This window comes from Microplitis mediator, chromosome 3, assembly GCF_029852145.1.
Source record: "Microplitis mediator isolate UGA2020A chromosome 3, iyMicMedi2.1, whole genome shotgun sequence".
NCBI classification, from domain to species: domain Eukaryota; kingdom Metazoa; phylum Arthropoda; class Insecta; order Hymenoptera; family Braconidae; genus Microplitis; species Microplitis mediator.
Genome location: NC_079971.1, coordinates 22,546,409 through 22,572,900, shown reverse-complemented (window position 1 = coordinate 22,572,900; position 26,492 = coordinate 22,546,409). Strand labels below are relative to the sequence as shown.

Below are 26,492 nucleotides of genomic sequence, written 5' to 3'. Positions count from 1 at the left end.
GAATGTAAAACGTTATTTAGTAGATATCGAACATGCTGTTTTTGAGGAAACAATAACGAATGCCGATAGTTATAAGCGGCATAAGTTCATGACTCAAAAAATACAATAGTTGTGTAATTATATTAGTAATAATCTAAACGCTAAAATCTCTAGCACAGACGTCTCAGATCATTAACTGAATTATTATGATGATTAAATGACGCAATAATCAGAAGCGATATGTTTTCTGATGGTTCATTAATTAAAAAATATACTAGCTTTTCTAATTGTAAGCTAGAGCTATGGAACTAATGTGGAATGTATTATAACACTGGCACATTCAATCTAATGTATCGATTTAGTATAATATTGTATTAACTAGTAAAGTAATTATAATATTTTATTATTTATTAGTAACAACACGGGGGGAGTACATATATACATATATATATATATATATATATATATGCTTCCCTTCGATATAACTAGTGATAGAATAAAAAAAAAAAAAATTGAGCCATATAATAATTAATTTTGTGCCTCGTAATATTCTAGCCCTTCAATCATTTTGTTATTATTTTGTTCATAAATAAAAATGCCAACACTACAATGCTGAATTTTTAATATTATGTAGATACCGTTTGTATAATATTGTAATGAAGTCAGGTGTAACAAAATATATTTATCAGAATTAGGATGAACAAGCGAACGGAATCGAACTTATGGCAATCAGCTATTTAAGAGAACAATAAATTTTGCACAAAGCTGAATTGGCGTATAGCAACGAAGATAATATAATAAAACACAATAAATTTAAACAGAACTTTCTGCAGCTTGTGAAATCTTATAGCTTTCTGAATAACGAACATAAATATTGAACAAAGTTTTATTATGAAGGAGAAAAAATCACTCCATCAGATTTAGCGATATTAATATACTTCTTAAAGCTTGATAAACTTATGTAGAAAATTTCATCATAGCAAGCGTCCCTAGTACGAACATCACATAACTCCATACAAATTGCAAGACATCTTTTATAAATTCGAACCAGGAGAGATCACTAAGTAGAAATTTTCGATTTCAAAATTACTTGGCAGTGATGTTCACTCACTAGAGACTTTCGTTCTGACATTCTTATCCCACGCGGAAATCGATCTGTTCGTAAGGTATGGCCCTTATTTCCTGCGTACTATGCTATTGCAAATTTCATGTAAGTACTTCACATTGACGTAAACGTCTATGATATTCGTTGTTTCTTAAAAACCATCATGATGCAGCATAAATTTAAATCACTTCCGCTGACTTCTCATTTTAATTTCTATATTATTTAAAAAACATACCCGAAATTTTGATGTTACCTACCACTTACTTGAAAACAATCATGATGCAATAACCAACTAAGTTACTTATTCCCTAAATGTCAAGATAGCTTCTGACCTCCCACCCATTTAAATCAAAATAGTTCATAAATAAATTATCAGGTTATCACACAATGACATATGATTTCGATGTATCATTGTTCTTGGCCTAAGGTCACGTAATCATAAAGAGACTTGTTTTTCTTCATTTATTGCTATCCACTCAATTAGTTCACACGTCTATCGTTTCTACCTATTCAACGTGATGGATAAATCAGTCCCAATGAAATATTCCGTAATACAATTCCCCGGGTCGTTCGATTCATCAGTACATAACTCGTACATTTGTATTCCTAATTTATGGATCATAAATCGTGAGAAAGAGAAAGTAATCGTTGCAGTTCCACCTGATGAAGAAGTACCAGTGTCATTAAGCCATACTCTCAAGAATGAACCACCATCACCGCACTGGAAAACCTATGCAGGCATACTAGAATATGAAACTCGTAAGTCTAAAATTTTATTTACATTCTTTAAATGTCAATCAATTATATGAAATCCTCATAGTTATTGCTGGTCTGCAGCTAACTGATCCCAGCAATCTTATCCCTCGACAAATGATTCCACCGACAATCCATTCCCCGACGATCCAATAGATCCTACAGGCACAAAAACTAAATTAAATCACTACTAGTGAGGTTGGACTATCTATAGAATAGATAAAATATTGTAGCTGACATGGAACTTCATTGCTTTCTTTTTTTTCTACAGATAATTTGGATAATGCACTTCACTTTATAGTCTGGAGATGTAAGTCTATATGTCAATCGAACCAACCTACGGGTAAAGTCCGTGCAGATTTGACTCCACTAAACAGAACTCCGGAAGTAGGACCATCGGTGAAGAACGAAGCTAGTACATCATCTTCATCTACTGAACCAATGACAAAATTAAATTTCGTTACGATGTTACAAATAGTACGACCAATGATCGTCAGCTTGTTGGGACACGTCGACATGATAATTGAATGCAATCAAAATAGATCTTTGTTTCACCACGAAAATTGTCATGGTAATAATTTTAACAGCAATGACTTAGTCGATTTCACTCAAACGTCCAATACGTGCGTAACTTTATTCCAGGAAATCATGCAGAATTATATGAACTCACATAATTTAAAACGAATGTCAGATAATTCAACACCAAGCGAAATATTATCACTGGAAACGGTGATGTACAAAGAAATTATGTCTTTTCTTGATCTAATAGTAAGAATGATGAAGGGTGAGCTACAACAATAATTATTTTAATTACTTTAACCTTTTATTTTGTCAAACCTTTGTCCGTAAGTTAACAAATAAATATATGCTGTAAATTTTCATTGTTTTATTCTTTCAATAAGATTTTTCTTTAGAGTAATTTCGGACAAGTGTGCGCAGTTGGTAAGTGTGCGCGAACCCATTCATTTCGAACTAAAATAGATGGGTTTGCGCTATTTACCCACTGCGCACACTTGCCCCACACGGCTATCTTAAAAACAAGACGATAAGAGATAATAATCAACGAGCTCGACTTTTTAGTATCAACAACATACCTATCAAATTTTGTATAATTTTAATTATCAGATTAACATTTGCATCAAATGAAAAGATGTAAAAGCGTGATCGTTGAAATTGCAGTATTATCCAACCAATGTTTGATGCGCGATAAGATTATACGTAAAAATACAGTGAAGCCGAGCTGACCTTGTTATTTGGGAGGCTAAAATTATACGTGATGCACTGTAGTTTTAATACATTTAGTACTCTATCGAGATCCTACAACGCGGCACATTTTCGAAGTGTTGACAATTCAAACAATTCGTCTGTGAAAAATAATTACTATGGCTGAAATTTCAGTGAATCAGGTAAAGTTCTAGTTTACGGTGTCCCCAATAAAAGTCACACGAAAAAACATTACTAGCAAAATATGAATATTGTTTTTTAGTTAACCGATGATTACATTCTGTTAACAATAACATTAAAAAATATACATGGATAACGTGACTGTAGTCAATATTACTCACCCAAATTTGTTTCGTGGGAATTTCGGAATATCACATAGCAAAATATAACGACGTCTATTTGTCATCTGTCAGAATATATCGTGAAACAATTTCGCAGATCATAAATACATGCGTGTGGAAAATCATTTATACCTGCTGTGAAGAACAGACACACTAATATACATTTTTTTATGGGATGGTATGACAGTTATATATTGTCGCGTGATCTTATGGCTATGGTAGTTAGACATGAAAGCATAATCACACTAATTTTTATTAATTTCAGCGAATTGGTGCGTTCTAAAAGTATATATCTTGTTTATTTATAGAATCCAGTTTTCGTGGAACCAAAAATATACTACATTGTGAAAATAATTGGAATGCCGGGAAATAAATATTGGTTGAGATGTGTTCCAAGTCATTGGGTTGAGCATCGTCACGGCAAATACGTATTAACTGCATATCCACCGCAAAGTGAAGTACAACGAACGATAAATCGTGTTCGCGATTATGAAAAGCCACTGATACACTGGAAATCATATCCAGCAATAATACTTCATGAATCAGGTAAACTTCTTCCCCAGCTGATTGATATTTTTTTTTTTCGATCTTTCTGAATTATTGATTATGTATCGTATTTTATAATTGCAGATTCATATCAGACAGCAATGATATATTTGATAGAGCGTATTAAAAAATCGATAATGAGTCGATCATTGAAGAATTTGATGCCGAACCCAACACGAAATAGTCACAGGAAAAAGCAAAATTTTTCAGCTAAAACTATCCAGGGAGTAGATAAGATCCAAGTTCTGAAGATTATTCGGCCATTGATCGTTAGTGTCCTTGAAGTTATAGATAGACTCGAACAAAATGGAAACGTGATGGAAACCTTACGACGCAATAACATGACGCATGATCAACTGATTCAAATCAATGATTTGTCGTCACTATCAGCTGTTTATTTAAATTTCTTTCGTAAAACAATGCACAGCCATCTGAATTTTCATAAAACTAATCAATTGCTAATGCCACATACGTCAGTATCCAGTTTGTATTACGCTCACAAAGTTAACAGTGATATTTATTTAGAGATTCAAGCGGCTTTTGTACAAATTCTAATGATGATGAGCGGCACATTGGATTAACAAATTAGTCATCCGTGTTTTTCTAGCTTTTTCCGTGAAAAATGAAACATATATGGCCGTGTATAGTTCATATATGAAGCATATATGGCCATACATGGGTAACCAACTTTTTTAATACAGTCACGCATGGCCATATATGAATCATATAAGGCCATATATGATGATACACGGCTTTGTATAACTATATATGACCATGTAGGTCCGTGTTTAATTAAACATGTATGGCCATACATACTTATGTACATATGATCATGTTTCCACGTGGTTAATTAAACATACATAACTATGCCCGTGAAAAATGAAACATATGTGGCCATGCATGTCCATGTATAGAACATTCATATATGGCCATGTATGATTCATTTTTCACAGGTTTGCAATCATTGGCTAGTCATCGAATTGCGTAAATCATTATTCGAACCACTTACAATTCTGTTGCTGAACCATTAATGAACCACTAATGGAACTAAAGAGTTACGTCGTATAATATTATCGCAGACCGGCCGTTCTGGGAATAACCATGACTGTACTATTCACCAAAACAAGTAATAAAACGTGACCGCATGACCTTGGAGCTTGTCGCTTCTCAACCGATTCAACAACAAGATAAGAAACGTTTTTTGTTGTTTTGCTAGTAAAACTGAAGCCAGGTTTTATTAAAGAAGCAAATACTAGTCTTGGGATTGGTCTAGTCGTAGTTAATTTCGAGTATATATTTCGTGGTGAAGTGAACCGTGTAATTTTTTATGTCAGTACGTACTCTAATTTTTGTGTGCCATTTTATTGTTCTATATCTTTTAGGACAGCAAGACTTTCACCGATAATTGTCTTGAATAACTGTCATAGCACATTAGAATTCAAAACCGGTCGGTGAAATATTTATTGTTTTTAATAAGCATTCATAGTTAATATGATGCCAAGGTGTGTTTTCTTTCCCTAATAATAGAAAATTGTGTTTGTGTTTCGTAGATTGTTTCCAAGACGCAAACTGAAGAATAATAGGAGTTCGAATGTTCAATTGGAAAAATACAACTGTCGCAAAATTTCCATTCAACTCTGAGCGACACATTCTACATTTTAATGCAAGATCATTATAATAACAAATCGAGTAATAGAATTAATTTTTGAATTTTGTTTGTGATGCTCGTGGGTTTATTTTTAAACGTCATGCTAAATTTTATTAGCTTACTCAGCTTGAAAGCGAAGTCAGCGAATTCAGAACCGAGTTCCATATTACAATTGAAAGTGAATATTTTAAACAAATAATCGCTTACTGAGCAAATATTGACGTTAATGAATTGCGATTTTAAATGTCTCTTATAATTTATTAAGTTTGGTTGCATAACTCAACTATGAATATTGTCTAGATACGTAAATAAATTGAATGCGCTCACGTTGTTGTTTATTATTCATCCTCACACTTTTCTGATACGCAATTCGATTCAAAACGATGTTGAAAATTACCTGTAAAAAAAAATTGCTTCCATGTAAACAAGAATTGTTAATGGTCATTGTTGACGGTCACGATAACGCTTTAAATGGGATTTATTTCCGCATGGGGAACATAAACACGCATTAGACATGGAGAGACATAAGATAGTAGACTCGTGGGTAATATAATTGTGTTTGCAATGCTCGTACTTACGTGTTCCACGTATTCCGCACCCAGTCCATCAATCAAATGTCAAATAGTCTTTATATAGCTACCGTAGGCATGTATATTTTGCCATTTTCCGTCACTTCCTTGTTTACCCATCAGTCATTGTTCCATATAACTGTATAGCTAACAACACTTTTAGTTATGATCAAACAGAAATTCTAGTTGGCCATATTGGGCACAGGATCACTATATTTGAGACGAAAATATCATAGCTGTTCTCGAAAGTATTTGTAAAGCAACACACGTGGAATGTGTTGGCGACTAAAAACAGTCGCTAATGAACGAAATTGCTATGCTTAAAACTTCTACAAGTAAGTCACAGTATCGTATCAACATACTGCTGCCTATTCTGTTATCAAGTTTAACTACTTTGCATGTTTATAGAACTGGATTTAATGTCAATGTGCAGGATGAAGACAAGGTTGAGTTGTAAAAATACTTTGAGGTAGAATTTATCGGAAAGCCGGAAAAAACACATTAGATTCGCTGAAATGTTGTTACATATCCAGCGCAAAATCAAGTCTAACTAACGATAGATTCTGTTTAAAACAGTAATGAACCATAGCTGGCAATTGTGTCCAACAGTGATTCATTATAAGACAATTTACTCAGACTGAGCGGAATTATAAATAGTACTACATTATGAAAAAAAAAATTGTTTGATTATTTCGTCAGATAGTTTGATTTTAAATAAAATTACTTGAAGCAATAGTCCAAATATCAGGTCTTGAACCCACGCTCATAGAGTGTGTCTCTCATGATACTGATTATTATTACGGTCTGACTACCCAGGTCGTTAATTAACTAATGCGTCGTATTTTTTTTATTACATGACAATTTACATTAAACAAAGTTGTAAAACATGAAAGTATGTGTTTATGCCGACACACCTCTCGAAAATATACATCCAGCGTTCTAACATTCTTGCATTCAGGAAAAAGAATTAGGATAGGAAAAGATTGAAAAGGATAATAAAGAGACTCACGCAATGAACAGTTTATAGATCAATTGAGAAAAATTATCACACATTCCAAACGGAATTGAACCGTGACACTTACGCGCTGAGCGCTTTTGCAGATAAGCTATCGCGGGGTCTATGAAATATGATAAGGAATCTTAAAGAACAAATATATTATGTTTTAATGCGTTCATCAAAAAGACCAAAGGACGTGTGATGACGCAAATAAACGTCATTCTATTTCTCACGAATTATACACCTGGTAATTATCGGCGTTCTGTAGCTCATTGAAACGTTTAATGACTTACTTGAATAGTTCTGGCAATGCCTTAATAGAAACTTCTCGAAGCAGTAACGCGCAACTTCATAACTCGATTCCATACGAAAATCTGTCCTCACTGCCTGATATTTACAATTGTTTTCGTAGAACAATGGCAAGAAATCCTTTTTGGTTTCATCAAGAATGGAATAGAAAAAAAAACGATGTCATTTAAACAAAACTCATGCACAAAATAAAGTTTTGTTTGCTCTATCGGTATGACCTTGACTGTATTTAGAGGCACGTTCATAACAACATCTACTGACCGCTTATTTATGACTCGTTCGCATAACAAAAATAAATCAATTAAAGTACTTCGTAGGGCCGCAGTGCTCGTTAAAATATGGTCCTCTCTCTGTCACGCAATAACGAGGTTTCCGGCTATATATAAGCCCCGGTTGTTGGAGAATTCTCCATTCAGTGTTGCCGTTGCCAGTCGAGCTGTCGACTAGTGAAGAATAATATTTCGGCCAGAATTAATTCTTTGAACATTCTTATAATACTTAAGGAATAACCGAACAATAGTGGGGATCAGCATAGATTAACATTGTAACGAGAGAGACATATTGAAGACTTTAAGGTAAGATTTGATTTCTAGTTTAGTACATAATCATTAATGATTTCCCGTCCGTTAGCATTAAGGCCTCTCAAGGGTAACTGATATGGTGATAATAAAAGTACGTTGCTGACTATGACATCATCTATTTGAGTCTATGACTGGCGCGGAATATGTGATTTCAGTTTTGTTACTTTTCTTTTCAGATGAAGTCCACTGAAAAATTTAAGTATCATGTGGTACAATTTTTGGAATTACCTTACAAAGGTATTGATGAGTATGTATGCGTTCCGTCGACGTGGATAGTGTTACGCAGAAAAATAGATCGAAGAGTAATAGTTGCATATCCTGTCGAAAATCCATCAGATACAGCAAAGCGTGTCAAAAAGAGGCAAAAACGTTCAGACGATTGGAAATTATATCTGTCTGTTGTGGAATATTGCACTGGTAAGAATTTTTTTTATATTTGCCTTTGAGTGTTTCGATTCAGATATAGTATCGCGTAATTGATAGTGACAAAATTTTTAATTGGGAAGTGCGATTGAGATAAAATAATATTTTCGTTTGCAGATGTGTACGAAGACGCGGAAATTTTTATCAACGAAAAGATGAATGATGTGTATTATGAATACAAATGTTCGAATATGAAGAATAAAGGTATATATTGTAGACTACAATCTATGTTTGAGTTCACTATTAGAACGATTTTTATTGGATTTCACAGTAGTTTGTAAAAATCGCAGTTCCTACATGGATGTTGTGAATAGAGTTTTCAATAGGTCATAAATATAAATTCACTGTCAAAATAAACATTAGCAGCATACAAGAAAGAAGGTTTGAATGTCTTTTCTGCGCGATATGTGAGATAGTGATAATAATTTTCCGTTTTAGATCGAGAATTAACAGCACCAGTGGAGAAAAAAACACGAAGACCCACACGAAACTCGAAGTTGAATCATGAGATCGACAAACCTTTGGATTTAGTGGTAACTTTAGAGAATAATAAGAAATCTGAGAAAAAGCCACTGAAGCGAACGGCGCTGCCCACTCCATACACAGAAGCTGCTTTTAAACAGTCAAAAGTAGTTGAGCCAACTAAATCTGTTAGCGACGCCGCAGAACAGCCGAGTCAAGTATTCAAATGCTCGAGTGATAATCAACCTTCACCAACTCGAGAGGATTTTCCGATGCAAAATTCGTGTTCATCCGAAATATCTATGGAAGAATCTGACGACAGATGTTGTGTTGAAGATATAGAGCACGTTGAAAACAGTGAACAGAAGCGACCATCTGTTATTCAGAACTTTCCGAATTCAACAAATTCATTGTCGAATACTAAACTACTAATTGACTCCACATTTTTGACGGAACTCTTCACAGTCATACGAAACCAACATCAAGTTTCTGCTAACTCACTCTTGATGGTAGATCATTTACGGAGAGTGATAGTTGATAATGCAAAAGCACTAAGAGATATAAAACAGTTACTCGCTGATAGCCGTAGTTCAAACAGCAATAGTCCGACCACATCTCTATCAACAAACACTACAGTGGAAATTGAGAAGATATCCGAAAAGAACCAAAGTAAACAACAGCAACAACAAGAAGAATACGAGAATCATCTTGATGTTAATATAAATGAAGTTCCTAAGAAAAAACGGTCTCAGAAGCGCAAATTCGTTCTACCTCCTGAATACGATAAAAATGACTCAAGATGGACCTTGAAGCATCCTCGATTGGTTCCGGGAGTTGTCGAACTCGTGCCCCATACCAACGTCTACATCAATTTCGTAGCGCTGAGTAATTGCAAAAGATTGGCAAAAGATTGTAAATCATTGGCTCGAATGTTGTTGGTCGAAATTTTCACTAAAAGTGCATTGGCCGTATGTTCATTAACCGGGTCAAGAGCTAGAGCTTACGATATCGTCGGCGCAACTATCAGACCAGGATTAGATGAAAATGCAAGAACAGTGTTACTGACATATGTTGAAGAGTACGGGCGTGAAAAAAGTTGGATTACATTAGATACTCAATCTATTCAGAACAGTATTCGCAATAAAATGCAGGAGTTCAGATTTAAATTTGGATAATTAGTTTGTTATTGCGCGCAGTTATTATTAATAGTATTTATACATTTACGGGTATTAGTTTTAAGTGTACTTATTTACTAAGAACTAGTTTGTATCATTAAACTATTATTTCTAGTCTTGTTATATTGATTTATCTGAATAAATGTCATGAATGTAATTAGCAAGTTCTGATTTCAATTTCCCTTCTCACATCTTCCTCCCACGAGAATACTACAACTTTGTTTGTCGTTAATTAAATAAAATGATATCCTCATACTTCTTTGAATTCAAAAACCCCCGAGTCCCGACCATTTACTAATGAATATACGCAGATGCGACATTCGGTCGAAAAATTCCGCATTAGTCAACCTTTAAACCACGGTCGCCGCTAAGTTCATTCACCGCAATTCCATTAGGTCGTACTGGAAATCGTATAATGTACGGTTCCTTTTGAAAATGAATCGCCATGAATTTATATATAGACACATTTAGACTGTCAACCAATCGATAGGACAATTGTGTCGAGTGTCATTGACACAATTATGTTTAATTTGAGACCATGCGAGTTCAACTAACGTTCATTAATTTACTGAACTATTTTTGCTGTAGTTTTCGCAGTATGTGTAGCATCACCCACGCCCTTACGATCAGACCCAAACATGTTTTTGTGGAAACTAGAGCAGGGTGTGGACAGAAATGACGTAATTTCTAATAATAGTTCCTAAAAATTTGTTTTTTGAGTCAATTCTATCCATTTAGAGAACTCATGAAAATAGTGAATTTTTAATAATTTCTTTACATGCGCACTCTTTATTTGACACAATAACAAGTTGAAAATTCTGAATTCTTATATGGATTATTTGAATTTATCACCGAATTGAAACTTATTATTGCGAGTTATTACGCATGGTTTGATAAGAGTGAAGCCCCATTATAGTTTTATCATCAACTGAAGTTATAGGTCACACACCAACAAAACAAACAACAGTATCTTATCATGAGTCCTGACATTTAATGACATTACGTTGATTAACTATAGTCTATTTGTAGCATACGAAAATACAGTAAGGTTTTACGTTACTATAAATCATCTCTGAATATCCCGAAATGAATGCCAGGTGGTTCAAGGACTCGGTTCTAAATTCATGCGATGTTTCCACAGTTTTACGAGCTCACCTCATTTTCAACCGTATTATACTTTGAACAGAAGTTATTACTAAAGTACTTCCTGATCCTGTTTTGTCTATAGTTCTGCGAAGAACTTTGCGCGTCATCATTTGGTGGTTTTTCTAATACAACAGACTACCATGAGATCTGGTTTATTTCTTCGATGATAACGATTCTGGCAAAATAAAAGAATTGAAGGCGTTGAAAGGTTTTATTACTCTCATAAAGTCTTATTTTAGAAACAGTCTATCACGATCACGAAAGTAAGCTGTAAAAATAAAACGTTCTAATCATTAACGTTCCGTTACAGAAATCATAAATATTTCGCAGCAGATGATAGTAAAACTAGTCCACCGAACTATAAGACGCATATTAATATAAATCAGTCTTTAAAAAAAAAAAGAAGATGGTGAATAGTAAAAACTAATAAGTGCCAATAAAAATTATTATTTTTTAGCCAATTTTAAATGTTATGAATACCAACGGCTGAATTTTATTTGACTCGTAAATTCATGGCATAAATGGAATGACATATATAGAACAGTTGTTTTATCTTTTGGAACCGGTTCAAAAATCTTCAAAAAACAAGGTACATAATTAATGGAATAAATTATTTGTAAAATAATAGAAGTTTTAATGTATTCAATTCTTGAAACGCGCATAATTATTCATGCCCCCTTATTTAATCAATTGTCTTTTAGAATTGAATGTTCGGAAACAATGGGGTATTGTTATCATCATATTTTGCGGGCGTTATAATTATCATGAATATTCAGGTCTAAGAAGTACTTAGAGGCGGCAAATAACAAGGCCGTAAGTTTGAATAAATTTACAAGCCATGAATAAATAATAACAATAATTATTTGTATACAATGAGTTGAATCACATAAGACCTCAACTAATGAAATGTTATGGCATTTAAAGTTTATTAATGCAATATTAATTGACAAATATAAAGCTTTTATGATTCTTCATCGCATGCGTGGATTGTATTTAAGATCAACTATGATACCGATAAGGAAACAGTAATTTTGAATGGTGTAAGGACATATGCCATACGAAACATTATATATCCGGGAATATCTGCCGGCAAAATAAAAAAATAGCATAATACTAAAGATATATAAGTATCGTATGAACTGCTCTGCTGGGATATATATTTTTTCCTCCGGCAAGTCACTTACCCTAGTAGCAATGGAATTGGGCAAGATTCTTTGGCAAGATACTTGAAGAAGCACTTTGTAAAGAATTGTACAATTCTCGACCAAGACACTTGATCAAGAATCTTTATCCAGACTGGCTGCAGACTTGGGCCAGTCTGTGACCAGAATTTGACCAGATTCTTGACCCAGAGTTTTGACATAGACTTGCGCGAGAAACGCAAAGACGACGAGCGCGCACCTATTTCCCTACTTTCCACTTGAATGTAAAAAGTATAGTATTGCAGTGGTTCTCATTTATAGTTGAGTCAACAAGTTTAAAAATGTTATTTTTTTAAATTACGCATTGAGTTTGTAGTAATGCCTAGAAAAATTGATTTTCAGAATTTTCTAGCACTTAAAATATTTCGGAAGTTTTTGAATAGATTAAGATGAGTAATTAAAATTATAAAAAATGGGAATAGAATTCCGAAAGTTGTGACAAATACAAAATTGCTTCTTCTTTAATAATCGTTTTTTAATTTTAGGTTTCCTCTATTAATTTTTGAGTTAATTATTCCAGAGAACTCATTTCTCGACTACAGTATTATAAATGAAACTAATGTAGAATGAGAACCTCTATATAGGATAGTCCCAAAGTTTAGCAATAGACAGCTCCAGATTTCTGGTCAAATTCTTGACAAATTCTGACTACAGTCTGGCTCAAGTCTTGACCAATAATCTTGGTCAAGAATCTGGACCAATTCTTGTACAATTCTTGATCGAAAATCTTTTTAAAGTATCTTGATCCAGGCTGGTACAAGGCTTTGACAAAATTGCTACTAGGGTAGTCATGTGATCTTCAATGTCTTCGTCTCTTATTCATTATAAAACAGTAGATTTTTCGATTATAAATTGATGTTATAGACTTTCATCAAAATAGGATATCATACAGTTGCAAATCACAGTAGTGAGTCAAATTGTTTAAATTATTTCAGTGTTTATTAGTTACGATAGAGGGGGAGTATATATATATTAATTTTATGCTATCACTAATAAGTATTAAATTATTATAAATGATTTACACCTGAATAAAGTGATTAAATTATTTACGCTTTAATCGATCATATTCATTGCCACTAGAAAATTCACCATCGACAAACATTTATTATTCCTTTCAGTATCTTTAAAATGTTAACTGATTATGATGAAATAATTTTGTCGAACCTGACATCATAATAATATTTTTCATAGATTATCACGTACCGTAAGAAGTTTTGTACTACACTATTTGCAGTGTTATCTTCAGAACGAACAATCATAAAATGATTGATCAATTAGCTTATTAGCATACTCACGAAGGAAATTTTCATATAATTTTATTTTTTCGGATTATTTTGTATTTTATTAGTTATGATATAAGGGGAGAATATATATATATATATATATATATATATATATATATATATATATATATATATGCTGCCCCTTTATATAACTAAGGATAGAATGAACATTAAAAAAAAATTAAGCCATGTAAAAATTTATTTTGTGCCTCGTAATATTTTAGCCTGTAAATTATTTTATTATTGTTCTGTTCATGAATAAAAATTGTAATGATGACAGGTGCGACAATATATATTGACCGGAATAAAAATAAAAAAGCCGACAAATCGAGCTTGTGTTGACAAGCTCTTCAAGAGAACGATAAATTTGAATAAAACTCTTTGCAGCTTGTGAAAATCTTGTAGCTTTCTGAATAATGAACAAAAATATTGAACAAAGTTTTATTATGAAGTACTTAAAGCGATGACATCATGTGCTAAGAAAAAATTACTCTAACAAAATTAGTAGTCTTAATATACTTTTTCACGATACCAGCATCGACACTTAAAGTTTTAGCGTCTCTACAGCTAGTCGAAACAAGTTAATTTCAAGCCGATGCTGGAAACAACTGCTAGCGAATTCGTAATCCACAATTGTTTCTGCCCGGTGTTCATTTGCAGCCTTATTATTCTCATTTTTTTACTTGTCATTTCAGTTTAGTCGTTTTATTTTTTAAGTGACAGCTTTAATTAACTAAATAAAATTACTAAAATATAAGTAAAAATAATATTTTTGTTTTATTTACTATCTAATAAGCGACTGTAAATCACAGACTTGTCATTTTCTAACAGTTCTACGCATCATCGGCTAGAAATTAACTTCTTTCTTACTGGCTGCTGACACTGAATCTTGAAGTTCAGATGACGGTAATCATGAAACATATGGTATGTGATTCAGGATGAAACACGATTTCAGACTGCGGGTGATGTCAGCCCTTGCCTGCGGCTCGGGCAGCCAACCTCACCCGAGTCTGAAATCGCCTTGTTATCCTTTTTCACACAGTATACTATTGAAAGCTTGTTAGGCTTATGTAGAAAATTTCACGATTGCGGACATTCCTAGTACAAGTATCGCATAATTTCATATAAATTGCTCCATAAAAAAAATATGGGTACTAGGAGTTACTTCCAGGCAGAAATTTTCAATTTCAAAATTACGTGGTAGTGATAGTCGCTTAATTGAGACTTAACAGAGACGCTTAACAGATACTCTCATTCTAAGCGGAAATAGATCTGTTGACAAGTTATTGTTTGTATTGACTGCATAGTGTTCCGAGTGGAATTTCAATGTGGCATACCAAAATTCCAATTCAGGATGAATGAGGCATTCTGAAATACTGCAAACTGAATTCGTTCCAAGCTCCGTCTTTATAAGGAAAACCGAAACTCGACATACCAAAACATTCCCAAGCTTGGTTGTTATTAGAAAAGTTATCGGCAGGGCATAAGTTCAGTGTATCTTTGGAATTTTTGGTTGGTACCGAGTAATATTTCAATAGCATAACTAAACTTGGGTGCCACAATCGGCGGTGCAGGGTAGTTGTTAAAGCCTCGGTCTTTCGCGCGTAAGGTCCCGGGTTCGAATCCCACAACAGTGGTCCTTGATAAGTTTCACGTTTTTCCTTGAATTAAAAACTTCTAATGCAATCGGAAATTTAATTATTAGCACATTTGATGATGACTGCCCCACAAAAATAATTTTAAATGATAAAAAAAAAATTAGTGTTTGTGTTTTTAATTTAGCTTAACAAAATTGTGTGATCATTACAGTCATACATGACCAATTTGCCAGAGACAAAAGTGCCAATTTCTATGTAAAATCATTTTTCACAAATAGATTTTGGCTTTTTCGGAGTGAGTTTGGTTTTCGAATTCATGCCGAACTCGGCTTTCCAAAGTATGCAGAGTTTCGGACGTGCGTTATTTCTGTGATACGAGACTTATACGGTTGTCTCATTTAGCGCGAACTCGGAATTGGACATGCCTGATTCGGAACTTATGAAAAACAAACTGAAATTTTTAGTCAAGGTACTATTGTAAATTTCATTTCCTAAGTACTTTATACCTGCGTAAACGTCTATGATATTCGTTCAATTTTCTAAAAATCATCGTGACGCAGCATGAATTACTGATCTATTTAAATTGCACACCTAAAAATAACATTTTAACTCTTTATTTCCGAAACAATTTTTACTACGTCGTGTCTATGTTTGCTAATCGTAGAGCAGCTAGTTATCAACGCAGTCCCTTATCTATTTATCCTGACCGAGCGCTGGTGACAAATAATTGAATCAAACAACAAATTTGCTAGCTTATTATTTCATTCCGCTTGAGCTCATGTCATCATTGTCTCGAAGCATTTTACATTTAATGCGAATTCTGCATTCCGTCAAAACTAATATTTAGCACAATCTCAAACTCATGTCCTAATAAGTCTTTCGAAACAAACGGTCTAATTTAGTATTTCACAAATAAACTATAGATCGATATATGGGTTAGTTGTATTGTTATTATTCTCCATTGTACTTTTCACGGTACAGGCAAACGGGAAAAAAACAGTTTATTCCGACAAAGCATTTTCATTACTTCATCATTAATGGAACGGTAATGAAAACGTACGTGACCAACATCCAATACAGAGAATTACATGGTATGTTTACTGATTAAAGCCAAACCTATTCCAAGAACTGCGTAGGGCGATTGAAACTGTAGAGGAAATATTGCTGTCTCCCTCGCTCGCGATAACGAATATTCTCGGCTATAAATGAAGCTTGACCGCTAAAGGGCTCGATTATTCAACGCTCAACTTGCGAGCGTAAGGGCGTGTATACGGAAGTTCAATATTAGCTGCATTACATCCTGATTTTATTCATGTAAATCTAAAAATATTTGATTTTTTCAACTGTGAATTCATTAATATTGGAACGACAGAAACATATTGAAGATTTCAAGGTAAGATTTGATTCCTAGTTTAGTACAATATCATTAATGATTCCCCATCCATTAGAATTCAGGCCTCTCAAGGGCAACGGATATAGTGATAATAAAAGTACGTTGCTGATTATGACATCATCTATTTGAGTCGATAACTGGCGCGAAATATGTGATTTTAGTTTTGTTTCTTTTCGTTTCAGATGAAGTGCACTGAAACATTTAAGTATCATGTGGTACAATTTTTGGAATTACCTTACAAAGGTATTGATGAGTATGTATGCGTTCCGTCGACGTGGATAGTGTTACGAAGAAAAATAGATCAAAAAGTAATTGTAGCATATCCTGTTGAAAATCCATCGGATACAGCAAAGCGTGTTAAAAGGAGGCAAAAACGTTCAGACGATTGGAAATTATATCTGTCTGTTGTGAAATATAGCACTGGTAAGAATTTTTCTATAATTACTTTGAGTGTTTTGATTCAGATACAGTGTAGCAAAATTGAGTGTGACAAATGTTTTATCGGAAAGTGCGATTGAAATAAAATAATATTTTCGTTTGCAGATGTGTACGAAGACGCGGAAATTTTCATCAACGAAAAGGTGAATGATGTGTATTATGAATACAAAAGTTCGAATATGAAGAATAAAGGTATATATTGTAGACTATAATCTATGTTTGAGTTCACTATTACAACGATTTTTATTCGATTTCATAGTACTTTGTAAAAATAGCAGTTCCTACATGGATGTTTTGAATAGTGTTTTCAATAGGTCATAAATATAAATTCACTGTCAAAATAAACATTAGCAGCATACAAGAAAGAAGGTTTGAATGTCTTTTCTGCGCGATATGTGAGATAGTGATAATAATTTTCCGTTTTAGATCGAGAATTAACAGCACCAGTGGAGAAAAAAACACGAAGACCCACACGAAACTCGAAGTTGAATCATGAGATTGACAAACCTGTAGATTTAGTTGTAACCTCGATGAATGATGACAAATCGGAAACAAAACGACCGAAGCGAACGGCACTGCCCACTTCAGACACAGAACCTGCGTTGAAACGGTCAAAAGTAGTTAAGCTAACTGAATCTGTTAGCAACGGCGCAGAACAGCCGAGTCAAGCATTCGGATGCTTGAGTGAACATCAACCTTCACCAACTCGAGAGGATTTTCCGATGCAAAATTCGTGTTCATCCGAAATATCTATGGAAGAATCTGACGACAGAAGTTCTGTTGAAGATATAGAGCACGTTGAAAACAGTGACCAGGAGCGACCATCTGTTATTCAGAACTTTCCGAATTTAACAAATTCATTGTCGAATACTAAACTACTAATTGACTCCACATTTTTGACGGAACTCTTCACAGTCATACGAAACCAACATAAAATGTTTGCTAACTCACTCTTAGTGGTAGATAACTTACGGAGAGTGATAGTAAATAATGCAGAAGCACTGAGAGATGTAAAACAGTTAATCGCTGATAGCCGTAGTTCAAACAGCGATAATCCGACCACATCTCTATCAACAAACACTACAGTGGAAATTGAGAAGATATCCGAAAAGAACCAAAGTAAACAACAGCAACAGCAAGAAGAATACGAGAATCATCTTGATGTTAATATGAATGAAGTTCCTAAGAAAAGACGTTCTCAGAAGCGCAAATTCGTTTTACCTCGAGATTACGATAAAAATGACTCAAGATGGACCTTAAAGCATCGTCGATTGGTTCCGGGAGTTGTCGAACTCATGCCCCATACCAACGTCTACATCAATTTTGTAGCGCTGAGTAATTGCAAAAGATTGGCAAAGGATTGCAAATCATTGGCTCGAATGTTGTTGGTCGAAATTTTCACTAAAAGTGCATTGTCCGTATGTTCATTAACCGGGTCAAGAGCTAGAGCTTACGATATCGTCGGCGCAACTGTCAGACCAGGATTAGATGAAAATGCAAGAACAGTATTGCTGTCATACGTTGAAGAGTACGGCCGTGCAAAAGATTGGATAACTGTAGATACTTCATCGATTCAAAACAGTCTACGTAATAAAATGCAGGAGTTCAGATTCAAATACGGATAGTTACTTTTTTATAACACGCAGTTACTATTTGTAGTATCTATACAATTACAGGTATTAGTTTTAAGTGTACTTATTTACGAAGAACTAGTTTGTATCATTAAACTATTATTTCTAGTCTTGTCATATATATTTACCCGCATGAATTCTATGAATATAATTAATACGTTCTGATTTCAATTTTCCTCTTTACATCTGCCTTTTCTGAAACCACTATATCCTGTTTGTGGTTAATTAAATAAAATGATATCATCATACTTCTTTGAATTCAAAAATCCCCGAATCCCGACCAAGTACAAATTAATATTCACAAATCCATTGTTCGAGTTAAAAATATTGTATTCCTCATCACTTAAACTGAGGTCACTGCTCCATTCATCCGCTTCATTTCCATTACGTCATACTCAACAATAGATAATGTATCCTCCCATATGAAGATTAACTGCTATAAATTCATACAGAATAGAAAATGAGATTATCTACCTTATGATACCTGAGTGATGGACAATTGTGTCAAGTCTCCTATATGAATAACTATTTCGTCATTATACGCAGTTGTTATTATTGTGTAAAGATTTACGTGTCTTGTACTTTTTTTTATTATCTTAGAATTAAGTGAATAATTAAATCAAAATTTTTCCTCCTATTGTTGCTATGTTTGTGTTTCATTTACTGCTCCAGTCAATAAACTATTTCTCATTATTTGTATTACATTTTCCTGTTCCAATTACATTACCACGTTTGTGGTAAATTCGATTATTCGATCGTTCTCATATTGCGTTGAATCCAAAAATCCCCGACCCACGTTATGATTTTCGATTGGCGACTACAGTACACGGAAAAAAATGTTGGTTGAAAACCTACTAATTTTTATTATGCTGTCGATCAAACGTGAAACAGGAAGTGAATCATCAAAAAATTCATTATGCTCTTATAAAAAATTATTATGCTCTAATATAAAATTTTCAAAGATTGCGAAATATATGTGTGATACCACATTTGAAAGGTGGAAAAATATAGAGTAGATTGTACCGAAAAAAATAAGTATAAAAAATTTTAATAAATACAAAATAAATATTATTTTGAACGACATAAGGTTAGCTTGTAATAATAATAATCACAACAATAATAGTCATAATAAAAAATGAGTTAAAATAATTATAATTATATTTTTTTCAAAGTTAAAATTATTAATTTGCATTAAGTAAAGAAATTAAAGTGATTTCAATTATTCATAATTTTAAATTTTAAAACTCAATAATTAAAAATACTTTGTGTTAAAAATTTGTAATTTAAAAAATTCCCCGTAATAATTTTTAGCCAGAGATGAACATCATGGATGGAAATGTATAAAACTTGCATTGCTGTTTCTGTCAGTATTTTTGCAATTAACAACTACTTGTTCTTATTTTTAAACATTGCTTTCATTCAACTATCACAAGACAAGTGCGATTTAACGCGTATTTCGTTCACTGCAGGCTTTACAATCGATTCGATTGTCCCCACCCAATACTCCGTACCCTGCCAATAATGTATGAAAGTAACTGTTATGATAGCTTTCCGATAAGTTGCTCGCACGTAGTAAGTGTTGTGATAATTTTTCGTATGAGCACAATCATTTTTGGAATGCTTCCCTTCATGTTTCGAATTCAGTCGACAGCATAATAAAAATTGCTAGGTTTCGAGCCAACATTTTTCTCCGTGTACCAGTTGTAGGGATCCCTTCCATTTAGTCTCAGAAATGACGTCTCGGACAGAAAAATCTCCGCAAAACCATCTCATTATAATTTATCTCCGAACTAAAATCGCTTAACATATATATGTGATCATACAAAAATAAATTATCAGTTAGAAATAATTATATCACATACTCTCTTAAAATGAACCAGTGAAATTTCACTGATTCTCCAGTAAAATTCACTGATTCAACCAGTGGAATAAGATGATCGCTTGGCTCACTGGTTGAACCAGTGAAATTCACTGGTTAAACCAGTGATACGCCGGTGTACTACATAAATATAAACACAATAGGTTAGATTAATTTTATTTTATTATAAACGTTTATTTATAAACAAAGTGAAGTCAAACAAAAAGACTCTTAATAACCCTGATTAAAAAAAATGATTAAAAAGTATTTAAAATGATTTGTTTTTTAATCATTTTAAATGCTTCTTAATCCTTCAAATCATTTCTAATCCTGTCTCTTATGGACATTTAACGTGTAAAATCATTTTTAATCATTTTTTTTAATCAGGGAACAATTATATTTAATTAAAAATTATTTAGTAATAAAATAAATAATATTTATTAAGATTTATAAATATTTAATTTGTTTCCATTTTCAATGGGCTTTTTATATTGTTCAATTTTAAAATTATGTCATTCATTTTTGAGGTTAGCTCCAAGCTATTTAAATTACTCCAAAGTTATTTATTTCTAAACTCTGTAAAAATTGTGTCATATACTTATTATTGTTATATAAAAGTTAGTTAAAATATTACATGAAGACAATCAATAAATATTACTTATTTATTGACATAATAAAACACTTAAATATACTCATGTACAGAATGCTGCTGTACTCGCGCGCTTACATATTTTTAGTTCACTGGTTGAAACCAGTGAGCGCGACGTTCACTGATTCAACCAGTGAAATTCCCTGGTTTAACCAGTGAACTTTTAGTCACGGGTTAAACCAGTGAACTTCACTGGTTAAACCAGTGAACTTCACTGGTTGAATCAGTGGAATTTCACTGGTTCATTTTAAGAGAGTAGATATCATGAATTTTATGAAGCTTATCAAATTATTATAAAAGGAGTATATTAATACGCAACATTACTATGGGCTATTCCACAGATTTATTCTAAATCACCGCTTGGCTTATTGTACTCTTTAACAATATTATATATGTGACTATCACAATTCCGATAAATTTGTTTTCTTTTGTCGTTATTATTTCCGGCTATTAATTGCTCAATCTCACATTCAGTCAATGTCTGCTCGTTTTGCAAGAGTTCAATAAACTTTCAAATAGAAACATGAGTCACAGCAACATGATTATTAAACCCACAGTGCCAACCAGAGTAATATTTAATTTTGATAATAATATGATTAAGCATATGAGAAATATCAACCCGAGACATAAAAACTAAATACGTTTTTATCATTGAATATTTTCACATTGAGATGTTAGAGACTGAGATATTTTACTTGATATAATTTGACTGGGATGTTTTTGGCTAAAATGTAAAAAGGGGTCACCCAGTTTTAGATATTTCATAATGTATCAGATAAAAACAACAAATAAAATGATGTGTATTCTTTAAATTCTGAACGATGACATTATACATCTGTGACTGAACATTAACACGTGTTTTCTGAAGATAAGAGCCCAGCACAGATCGCGACTGTTATTTTCGAGAGTGACTAAACGAACTGACGATCTCCGGTTACTGCTGTGATAACGAAGGTTAATTAAGGGAATTGATATGGAAGAATTATTACGATGCGCAGTAATTATTATTTATGATAAGAACCGGAAAGTTCTGTATTATTTGTGATAATTGTGGTTTACAACCGGCCTATAATGAGCAGTCGATAAGAGTTGAATAACAACGTTGTTGATGTGACTGTAATAACTCAAATATTGCTTTATAACTAATTGAATTACTACGTCATCCATCAAGCAAACACATAAAGATCACTCGAATGGGTCAAAATTTGCATAGAAACCAATTCTTTTGGATAAGGATTTTATCACTACGTTTTCTGTTAAAAATGTATGCAATCTGCCAATAAATTTGTCAAGAATATTACCTTCATATGTGAACCCGGGAAAAAAATTCATATCTGGCCATAGATAATTAGATATGATCATATATGATTCATGTATGTTTTATATATGAGTCATACATGTTCATATAAGATCACATATGATTAGACATGGCCAATTTTCATATATGATCATATATGATTGATCATATATGGTCAGGCATGCATTTTTTTCTTGGGAATAGATTCTGCGTATTGGAATTCCTTCCGAGCTTTTTACAAGTCATAACATTTCATAATTTGTTGATTATGTAAAAAATGACGTAGCTTTTCATATGCTTGGTTTTTCATTGTCTAACTTCTACATACTATGTTACCTTCACGGAAAAAAAAATTCCAGTTAAATTTACGATGCTAGCACCGTAATTTTTCCTACTGATCATTGCAGCGGACTATACCTTTAAAATCATAATGTTGACGATGTAGCATCGTAAATTTCATTTTATAAATAATACTTCAGACAAATAACATGAAGTCATAAGCTCTTTAGTGTAAATTAACATGTGAACATCGTAAAATTTGAATTAATAGAAATTTTGAATAAAAGTATAGCTAACAATCGCTCAGGTGTTGAATTCAAACACGAGACCATTCCAATGTGAACTGATCGATGCCTTGGATCACTCGGCTACAGAAGGGCCCACAAGCCTTGGTAGCTTTAAAGATCCATATAAACGAGAACGCCTCTTACGGTAGACGCAGTTACTATTTGAAAATTACGATGAAACATGGTAATTTTTATAACTTACACCGTATTATAACAGAGCACTGTCATATTTATTTTATTCAATAGTAATTAGAAAGATAAATATAAAAATAAATATTGTTTTTAAATTGTAAATTTTATTTTATTTTTTTACGATGTTCGTATTGTTATTTTTCAAACAATTTTTAATGCAAAAAGTATTAGTTAAAATAACGATGTTAAATAGTAGGAAGTGTAGCCTACATCGCCAATTTTAAAATAAATCATTTAAAAATTGATGCGAATGAAAGTGTAGTCCACGATCGCAATGTTAACATCATACATTTTAGTGGAATTTTCTTTCCGCGTACATTATATTTTTAGTGATAGTATTTCTGGAAAAATACGAAAATAGAAAAGTGTTAAAAGATTTTCATGATCATCAAATTTTATGAGTTCCATTGTCATGTTGAGATTCATAACGGTCGCAATAAAAAAATTATAAAAACGCTGGCACTTCGCAAGTTTGAATCATTTGAAAAAAGTATAAGAACTAGGGATTCAAAACGTTTACTTATTTGTGTCACTGAACGTACACTGTAATGAAAGCGGAGCTCAAATCCACTTATTTTAACACTAATTTCGGGGTTAAATTTAAAAACCACAACCGTAGCACAGAGAAAGTGTGGATTGACGCCGGGTTTTTTTACAGTGTATCCATATTAACAAATAATAAGTCTACAGGATAGGTTGAATTAAATAAGACCTCATATGATGACTTGTTCGAGTATTTAATGATCATTGGTCCATTATTGATTCATAAATATAAAAGCTTATGTGATTATTTTTAGACGACAAAAAGTATTCCAAGTCATATTGTCATAGAAGAATTAAAAATTAAACATAACTAAGTGATGATAGTTACTAATGTACATGCAAATACATTTTAGTGATGAGTCGTGTGTCTTTTAATGAACATAATACTGTGTTGTATAAACTAATCATCAATAATTTTTTTTTTTATTCACTTAATCAACTATTCACTTAAATTCTAATTATGATCCTGATAAATCCGTGAGAAATTTTTTTTTAATTTTTATCACTTTTATTAGTTAAATACAGGGCGGTATATATATATATATATATATATATATATATATATATATATATATATATATATATATATATCTGCCTACGTTGGAATTAATAAAACATGACAAAATATTACACGTGATTTGATCACAATCGAGTCAACTCAATAATGTTCTATCGTACATGAGTAATACCACTAACTTTATATTTATACCATTGTATAGGAGGCGATAAAACACATCTAATATACTAACGATGACATTAAATAATAATGTACTCATGACAATCAGAATAATTTACTATGTTATTAATTAAAAAATCTAATAGCTTTTTCAATAATGAACATAAATACTGAACAAAGTTTCAGGCTATGGTATTATCAATGATGACGTCACCCGCAAAAAAAAGTGTATGAAACAGTATCTACAAAACAATCTTTTATTATCTTGCATACTTGATATAATTTAGAAAATTTCAAGTTGACGTTCGTTCCTGGTACCATTTGGAAAAGTGACTATGAGAATCTCATAGAAATGCTCCTTTTTGCGACTAGTGCTGATCGCCAAATAGAAATTTTCTAGTTCATATGGAATTATCTATAATATAGGTATTGAAAATAAGTGTATTGATGACCCTTTGGTGCTTGGAAGTCGTAGAATCGTATAGGTAAAATGTGTGAGTAGTAGCGGTACTCGGTACTGTGTGTCCCCTTCCACTAATTTTAACCTTACATTGAAGACAATAACAGTGCCGTAGTTAGGATTTTTTGCATCGCTGTTGAATGTTGAAAGAAAAAAATCATGTTTTTTCTACAATATGCCCTTGTCGCAGGTGCAACACACGCACTCTAGTTTCACAACGACCCACCTGAACATGGAATCGGGTTTCAAGCTCAAGCGCTAGAGAGTTAGCTTATTACATAATGAAATTTTATCTAATTTCGGACCTAACTTAACATTTAGTTATCGGGTGTTGACTACCTCTACTTTGAACCCACTTTTGTATCACGTTTTCGGCATATTATCATAAAATAACAATTGCGTAGGATAAACAAATTTGTTATGCTAGTAATTACATTTTTACGATTTGCATGCCCAGAGCACGTGGTATCTGTTTTCGAAAAACAATTTTAATTTGTTCCAATGCAATCAAGATAACCCTTGGCATTGTTTTTTTTTTTTTATCTTAGTTGACTTAAATGCCTATGTACGTTTAAGATTATTACCGAATTTAATTTAATATTTCACGGTTTTATTTTTGACCGTGTTGTATAAAAGACCGTGTGATTAAAAGTAACGATTAGACAAAAAAAAGTTCACATTTGTTAAGCTGACTAGGGCATCATAACCCTGTAAAACTCCATTCAAATGCGTACTAACCTCATGGGTCAAAGTCAATAATTCCAATAATGTAACAGTCCCCTACCCGACAGAGAAGCAATTACCGTCGTCATTCGGTGGCAGTGTGAACTGCGATCCACCACTAAGAAAGTGGTTCAATTATCTAGCTACGATCGTACGTGCGGTAGGTAAGTACCTATTTTTAAATAGGAACATAAAAAATTTCGATCCCTGCAATCTTTGATCTGGTGAATTTAGAAAAAAGTGCTTCTTACAGATTCATACAAAGCGGGCTTGCTTTTAACGAAAAAACTGGATACCAAGCAATCAGAAGAAGAAGCTATAATGGTATGGAGAGAAATAAACCGAGAGTTTATGGAAAAGCAAACCCATAAATATTCAACTTGTGATTTGCAGTTCATTCGATCACAATTGGTTTCGTCTGTAAGCTCTTAACAAATAAATACCCTATGATTTTGCAATTTTATTGAACCTGATATTTTGAGCCGACAAAAATCTCAAGCTTTTCAAATCTCACTTGTAATTAGGGGCTCACTAGAGTATGGACTGTATTAGCTGGTTTTTTGTATAGTTTGCTAAACTTCTGCGATAACCCTAATCACTCTTTCAATAAATGCAGATAAGGTGACACTTAAGCCCATATTACCATATTCTATCACAGAAACGAAAAAAAACTTACGAAGCCTTCCTCAAACTATTGAAAACTATCTGCGTAAGCTTTAACACTA

General features: G+C 32.9%; 4 protein-coding genes across 5 annotated transcripts; all 4 read left to right on the top strand.

Moving 5' to 3' along the window:
- The first annotated feature begins 40 nt into the window (after positions 1-40).
- Positions 41-3,453, top strand: LOC130664932 (uncharacterized). Of its 2 annotated transcripts, none has more exons than XM_057465133.1 (3): positions 41-365; positions 535-1,843; positions 2,109-2,773. In XM_057465133.1, exons 2-3 carry the CDS (start codon positions 1,603-1,605, stop codon positions 2,636-2,638), a joined length of 771 nt encoding a protein of 256 aa, XP_057321116.1. In that variant the 5' UTR covers positions 41-365; positions 535-1,602; the 3' UTR covers positions 2,639-2,773. The 2 variants fall into 2 exon arrangements, 1 of the variants encoding a protein (XP_057321116.1); XR_008989485.1 differs by lacking the exon at positions 41-365 and adding an exon at positions 3,324-3,453 and having other exon boundaries at positions 1,596-1,843; positions 2,109-3,243.
- Positions 3,454-3,699: 246 nt separating this feature from the next.
- Positions 3,700-5,589, top strand: LOC130664933 (uncharacterized). The gene is made up of 2 exons (XM_057465134.1): positions 3,700-3,948; positions 4,033-5,589. The coding sequence occupies exons 1-2, from the start codon at positions 3,762-3,764 to the stop codon at positions 4,527-4,529; spliced, it is 684 nt and encodes a 227-aa protein (XP_057321117.1). The 5' UTR covers positions 3,700-3,761; the 3' UTR covers positions 4,530-5,589.
- Positions 5,590-7,708: 2,119 nt separating this feature from the next.
- LOC130664935 (uncharacterized) lies at positions 7,709-10,649 on the top strand. The gene is made up of 4 exons (XM_057465136.1): positions 7,709-8,143; positions 8,229-8,469; positions 8,593-8,679; positions 8,914-10,649. Exons 1-4 carry the CDS (start codon positions 8,129-8,131, stop codon positions 10,110-10,112), a joined length of 1,542 nt encoding a protein of 513 aa, XP_057321119.1. The 5' UTR covers positions 7,709-8,128; the 3' UTR covers positions 10,113-10,649.
- A 2,771-nt stretch (positions 10,650-13,420) lies between these two features.
- On the top strand, positions 13,421-19,934 carry LOC130664936 (uncharacterized). Its single transcript, XM_057465137.1, has 3 exons — positions 13,421-17,157; positions 17,278-17,364; positions 17,599-19,934. Exons 1-3 carry the CDS (start codon positions 16,917-16,919, stop codon positions 18,795-18,797), a joined length of 1,527 nt encoding a protein of 508 aa, XP_057321120.1. The 5' UTR covers positions 13,421-16,916; the 3' UTR covers positions 18,798-19,934.
- The last annotated feature ends 6,558 nt before the right edge of the window (positions 19,935-26,492 follow it).

Bases quoted from the DNA above. Each gene is read 5' to 3' on its own strand.
- LOC130664932 (XM_057465133.1), top strand. From the start codon at position 1,603: ATGGATAAATCAGTCCCAATGAAATATTCCGTAATACAATTCCCCGGG. The intron at 1,844-2,108 runs GTAAGTCTAAAA...TTTTTTCTACAG, and splicing joins CATACTAGAATATGAAACTC to ATAATTTGGATAATGCACTT.
- LOC130664933 (XM_057465134.1), top strand. From the start codon at position 3,762: ATGCCGGGAAATAAATATTGGTTGAGATGTGTTCCAAGTCATTGGGTT. The intron at 3,949-4,032 runs GTAAACTTCTTC...TTATAATTGCAG, and splicing joins AATAATACTTCATGAATCAG to ATTCATATCAGACAGCAATG.
- LOC130664935 (XM_057465136.1), top strand. The intron at 8,470-8,592 runs GTAAGAATTTTT...TTTCGTTTGCAG, and splicing joins TGTTGTGGAATATTGCACTG to ATGTGTACGAAGACGCGGAA. The intron at 8,680-8,913 runs GTATATATTGTA...TTTCCGTTTTAG, and splicing joins TTCGAATATGAAGAATAAAG to ATCGAGAATTAACAGCACCA.
- LOC130664936 (XM_057465137.1), top strand. From the start codon at position 16,917: ATGAAGTGCACTGAAACATTTAAGTATCATGTGGTACAATTTTTGGAA. The intron at 17,158-17,277 runs GTAAGAATTTTT...TTTCGTTTGCAG, and splicing joins TGTTGTGAAATATAGCACTG to ATGTGTACGAAGACGCGGAA. The intron at 17,365-17,598 runs GTATATATTGTA...TTTCCGTTTTAG, and splicing joins TTCGAATATGAAGAATAAAG to ATCGAGAATTAACAGCACCA.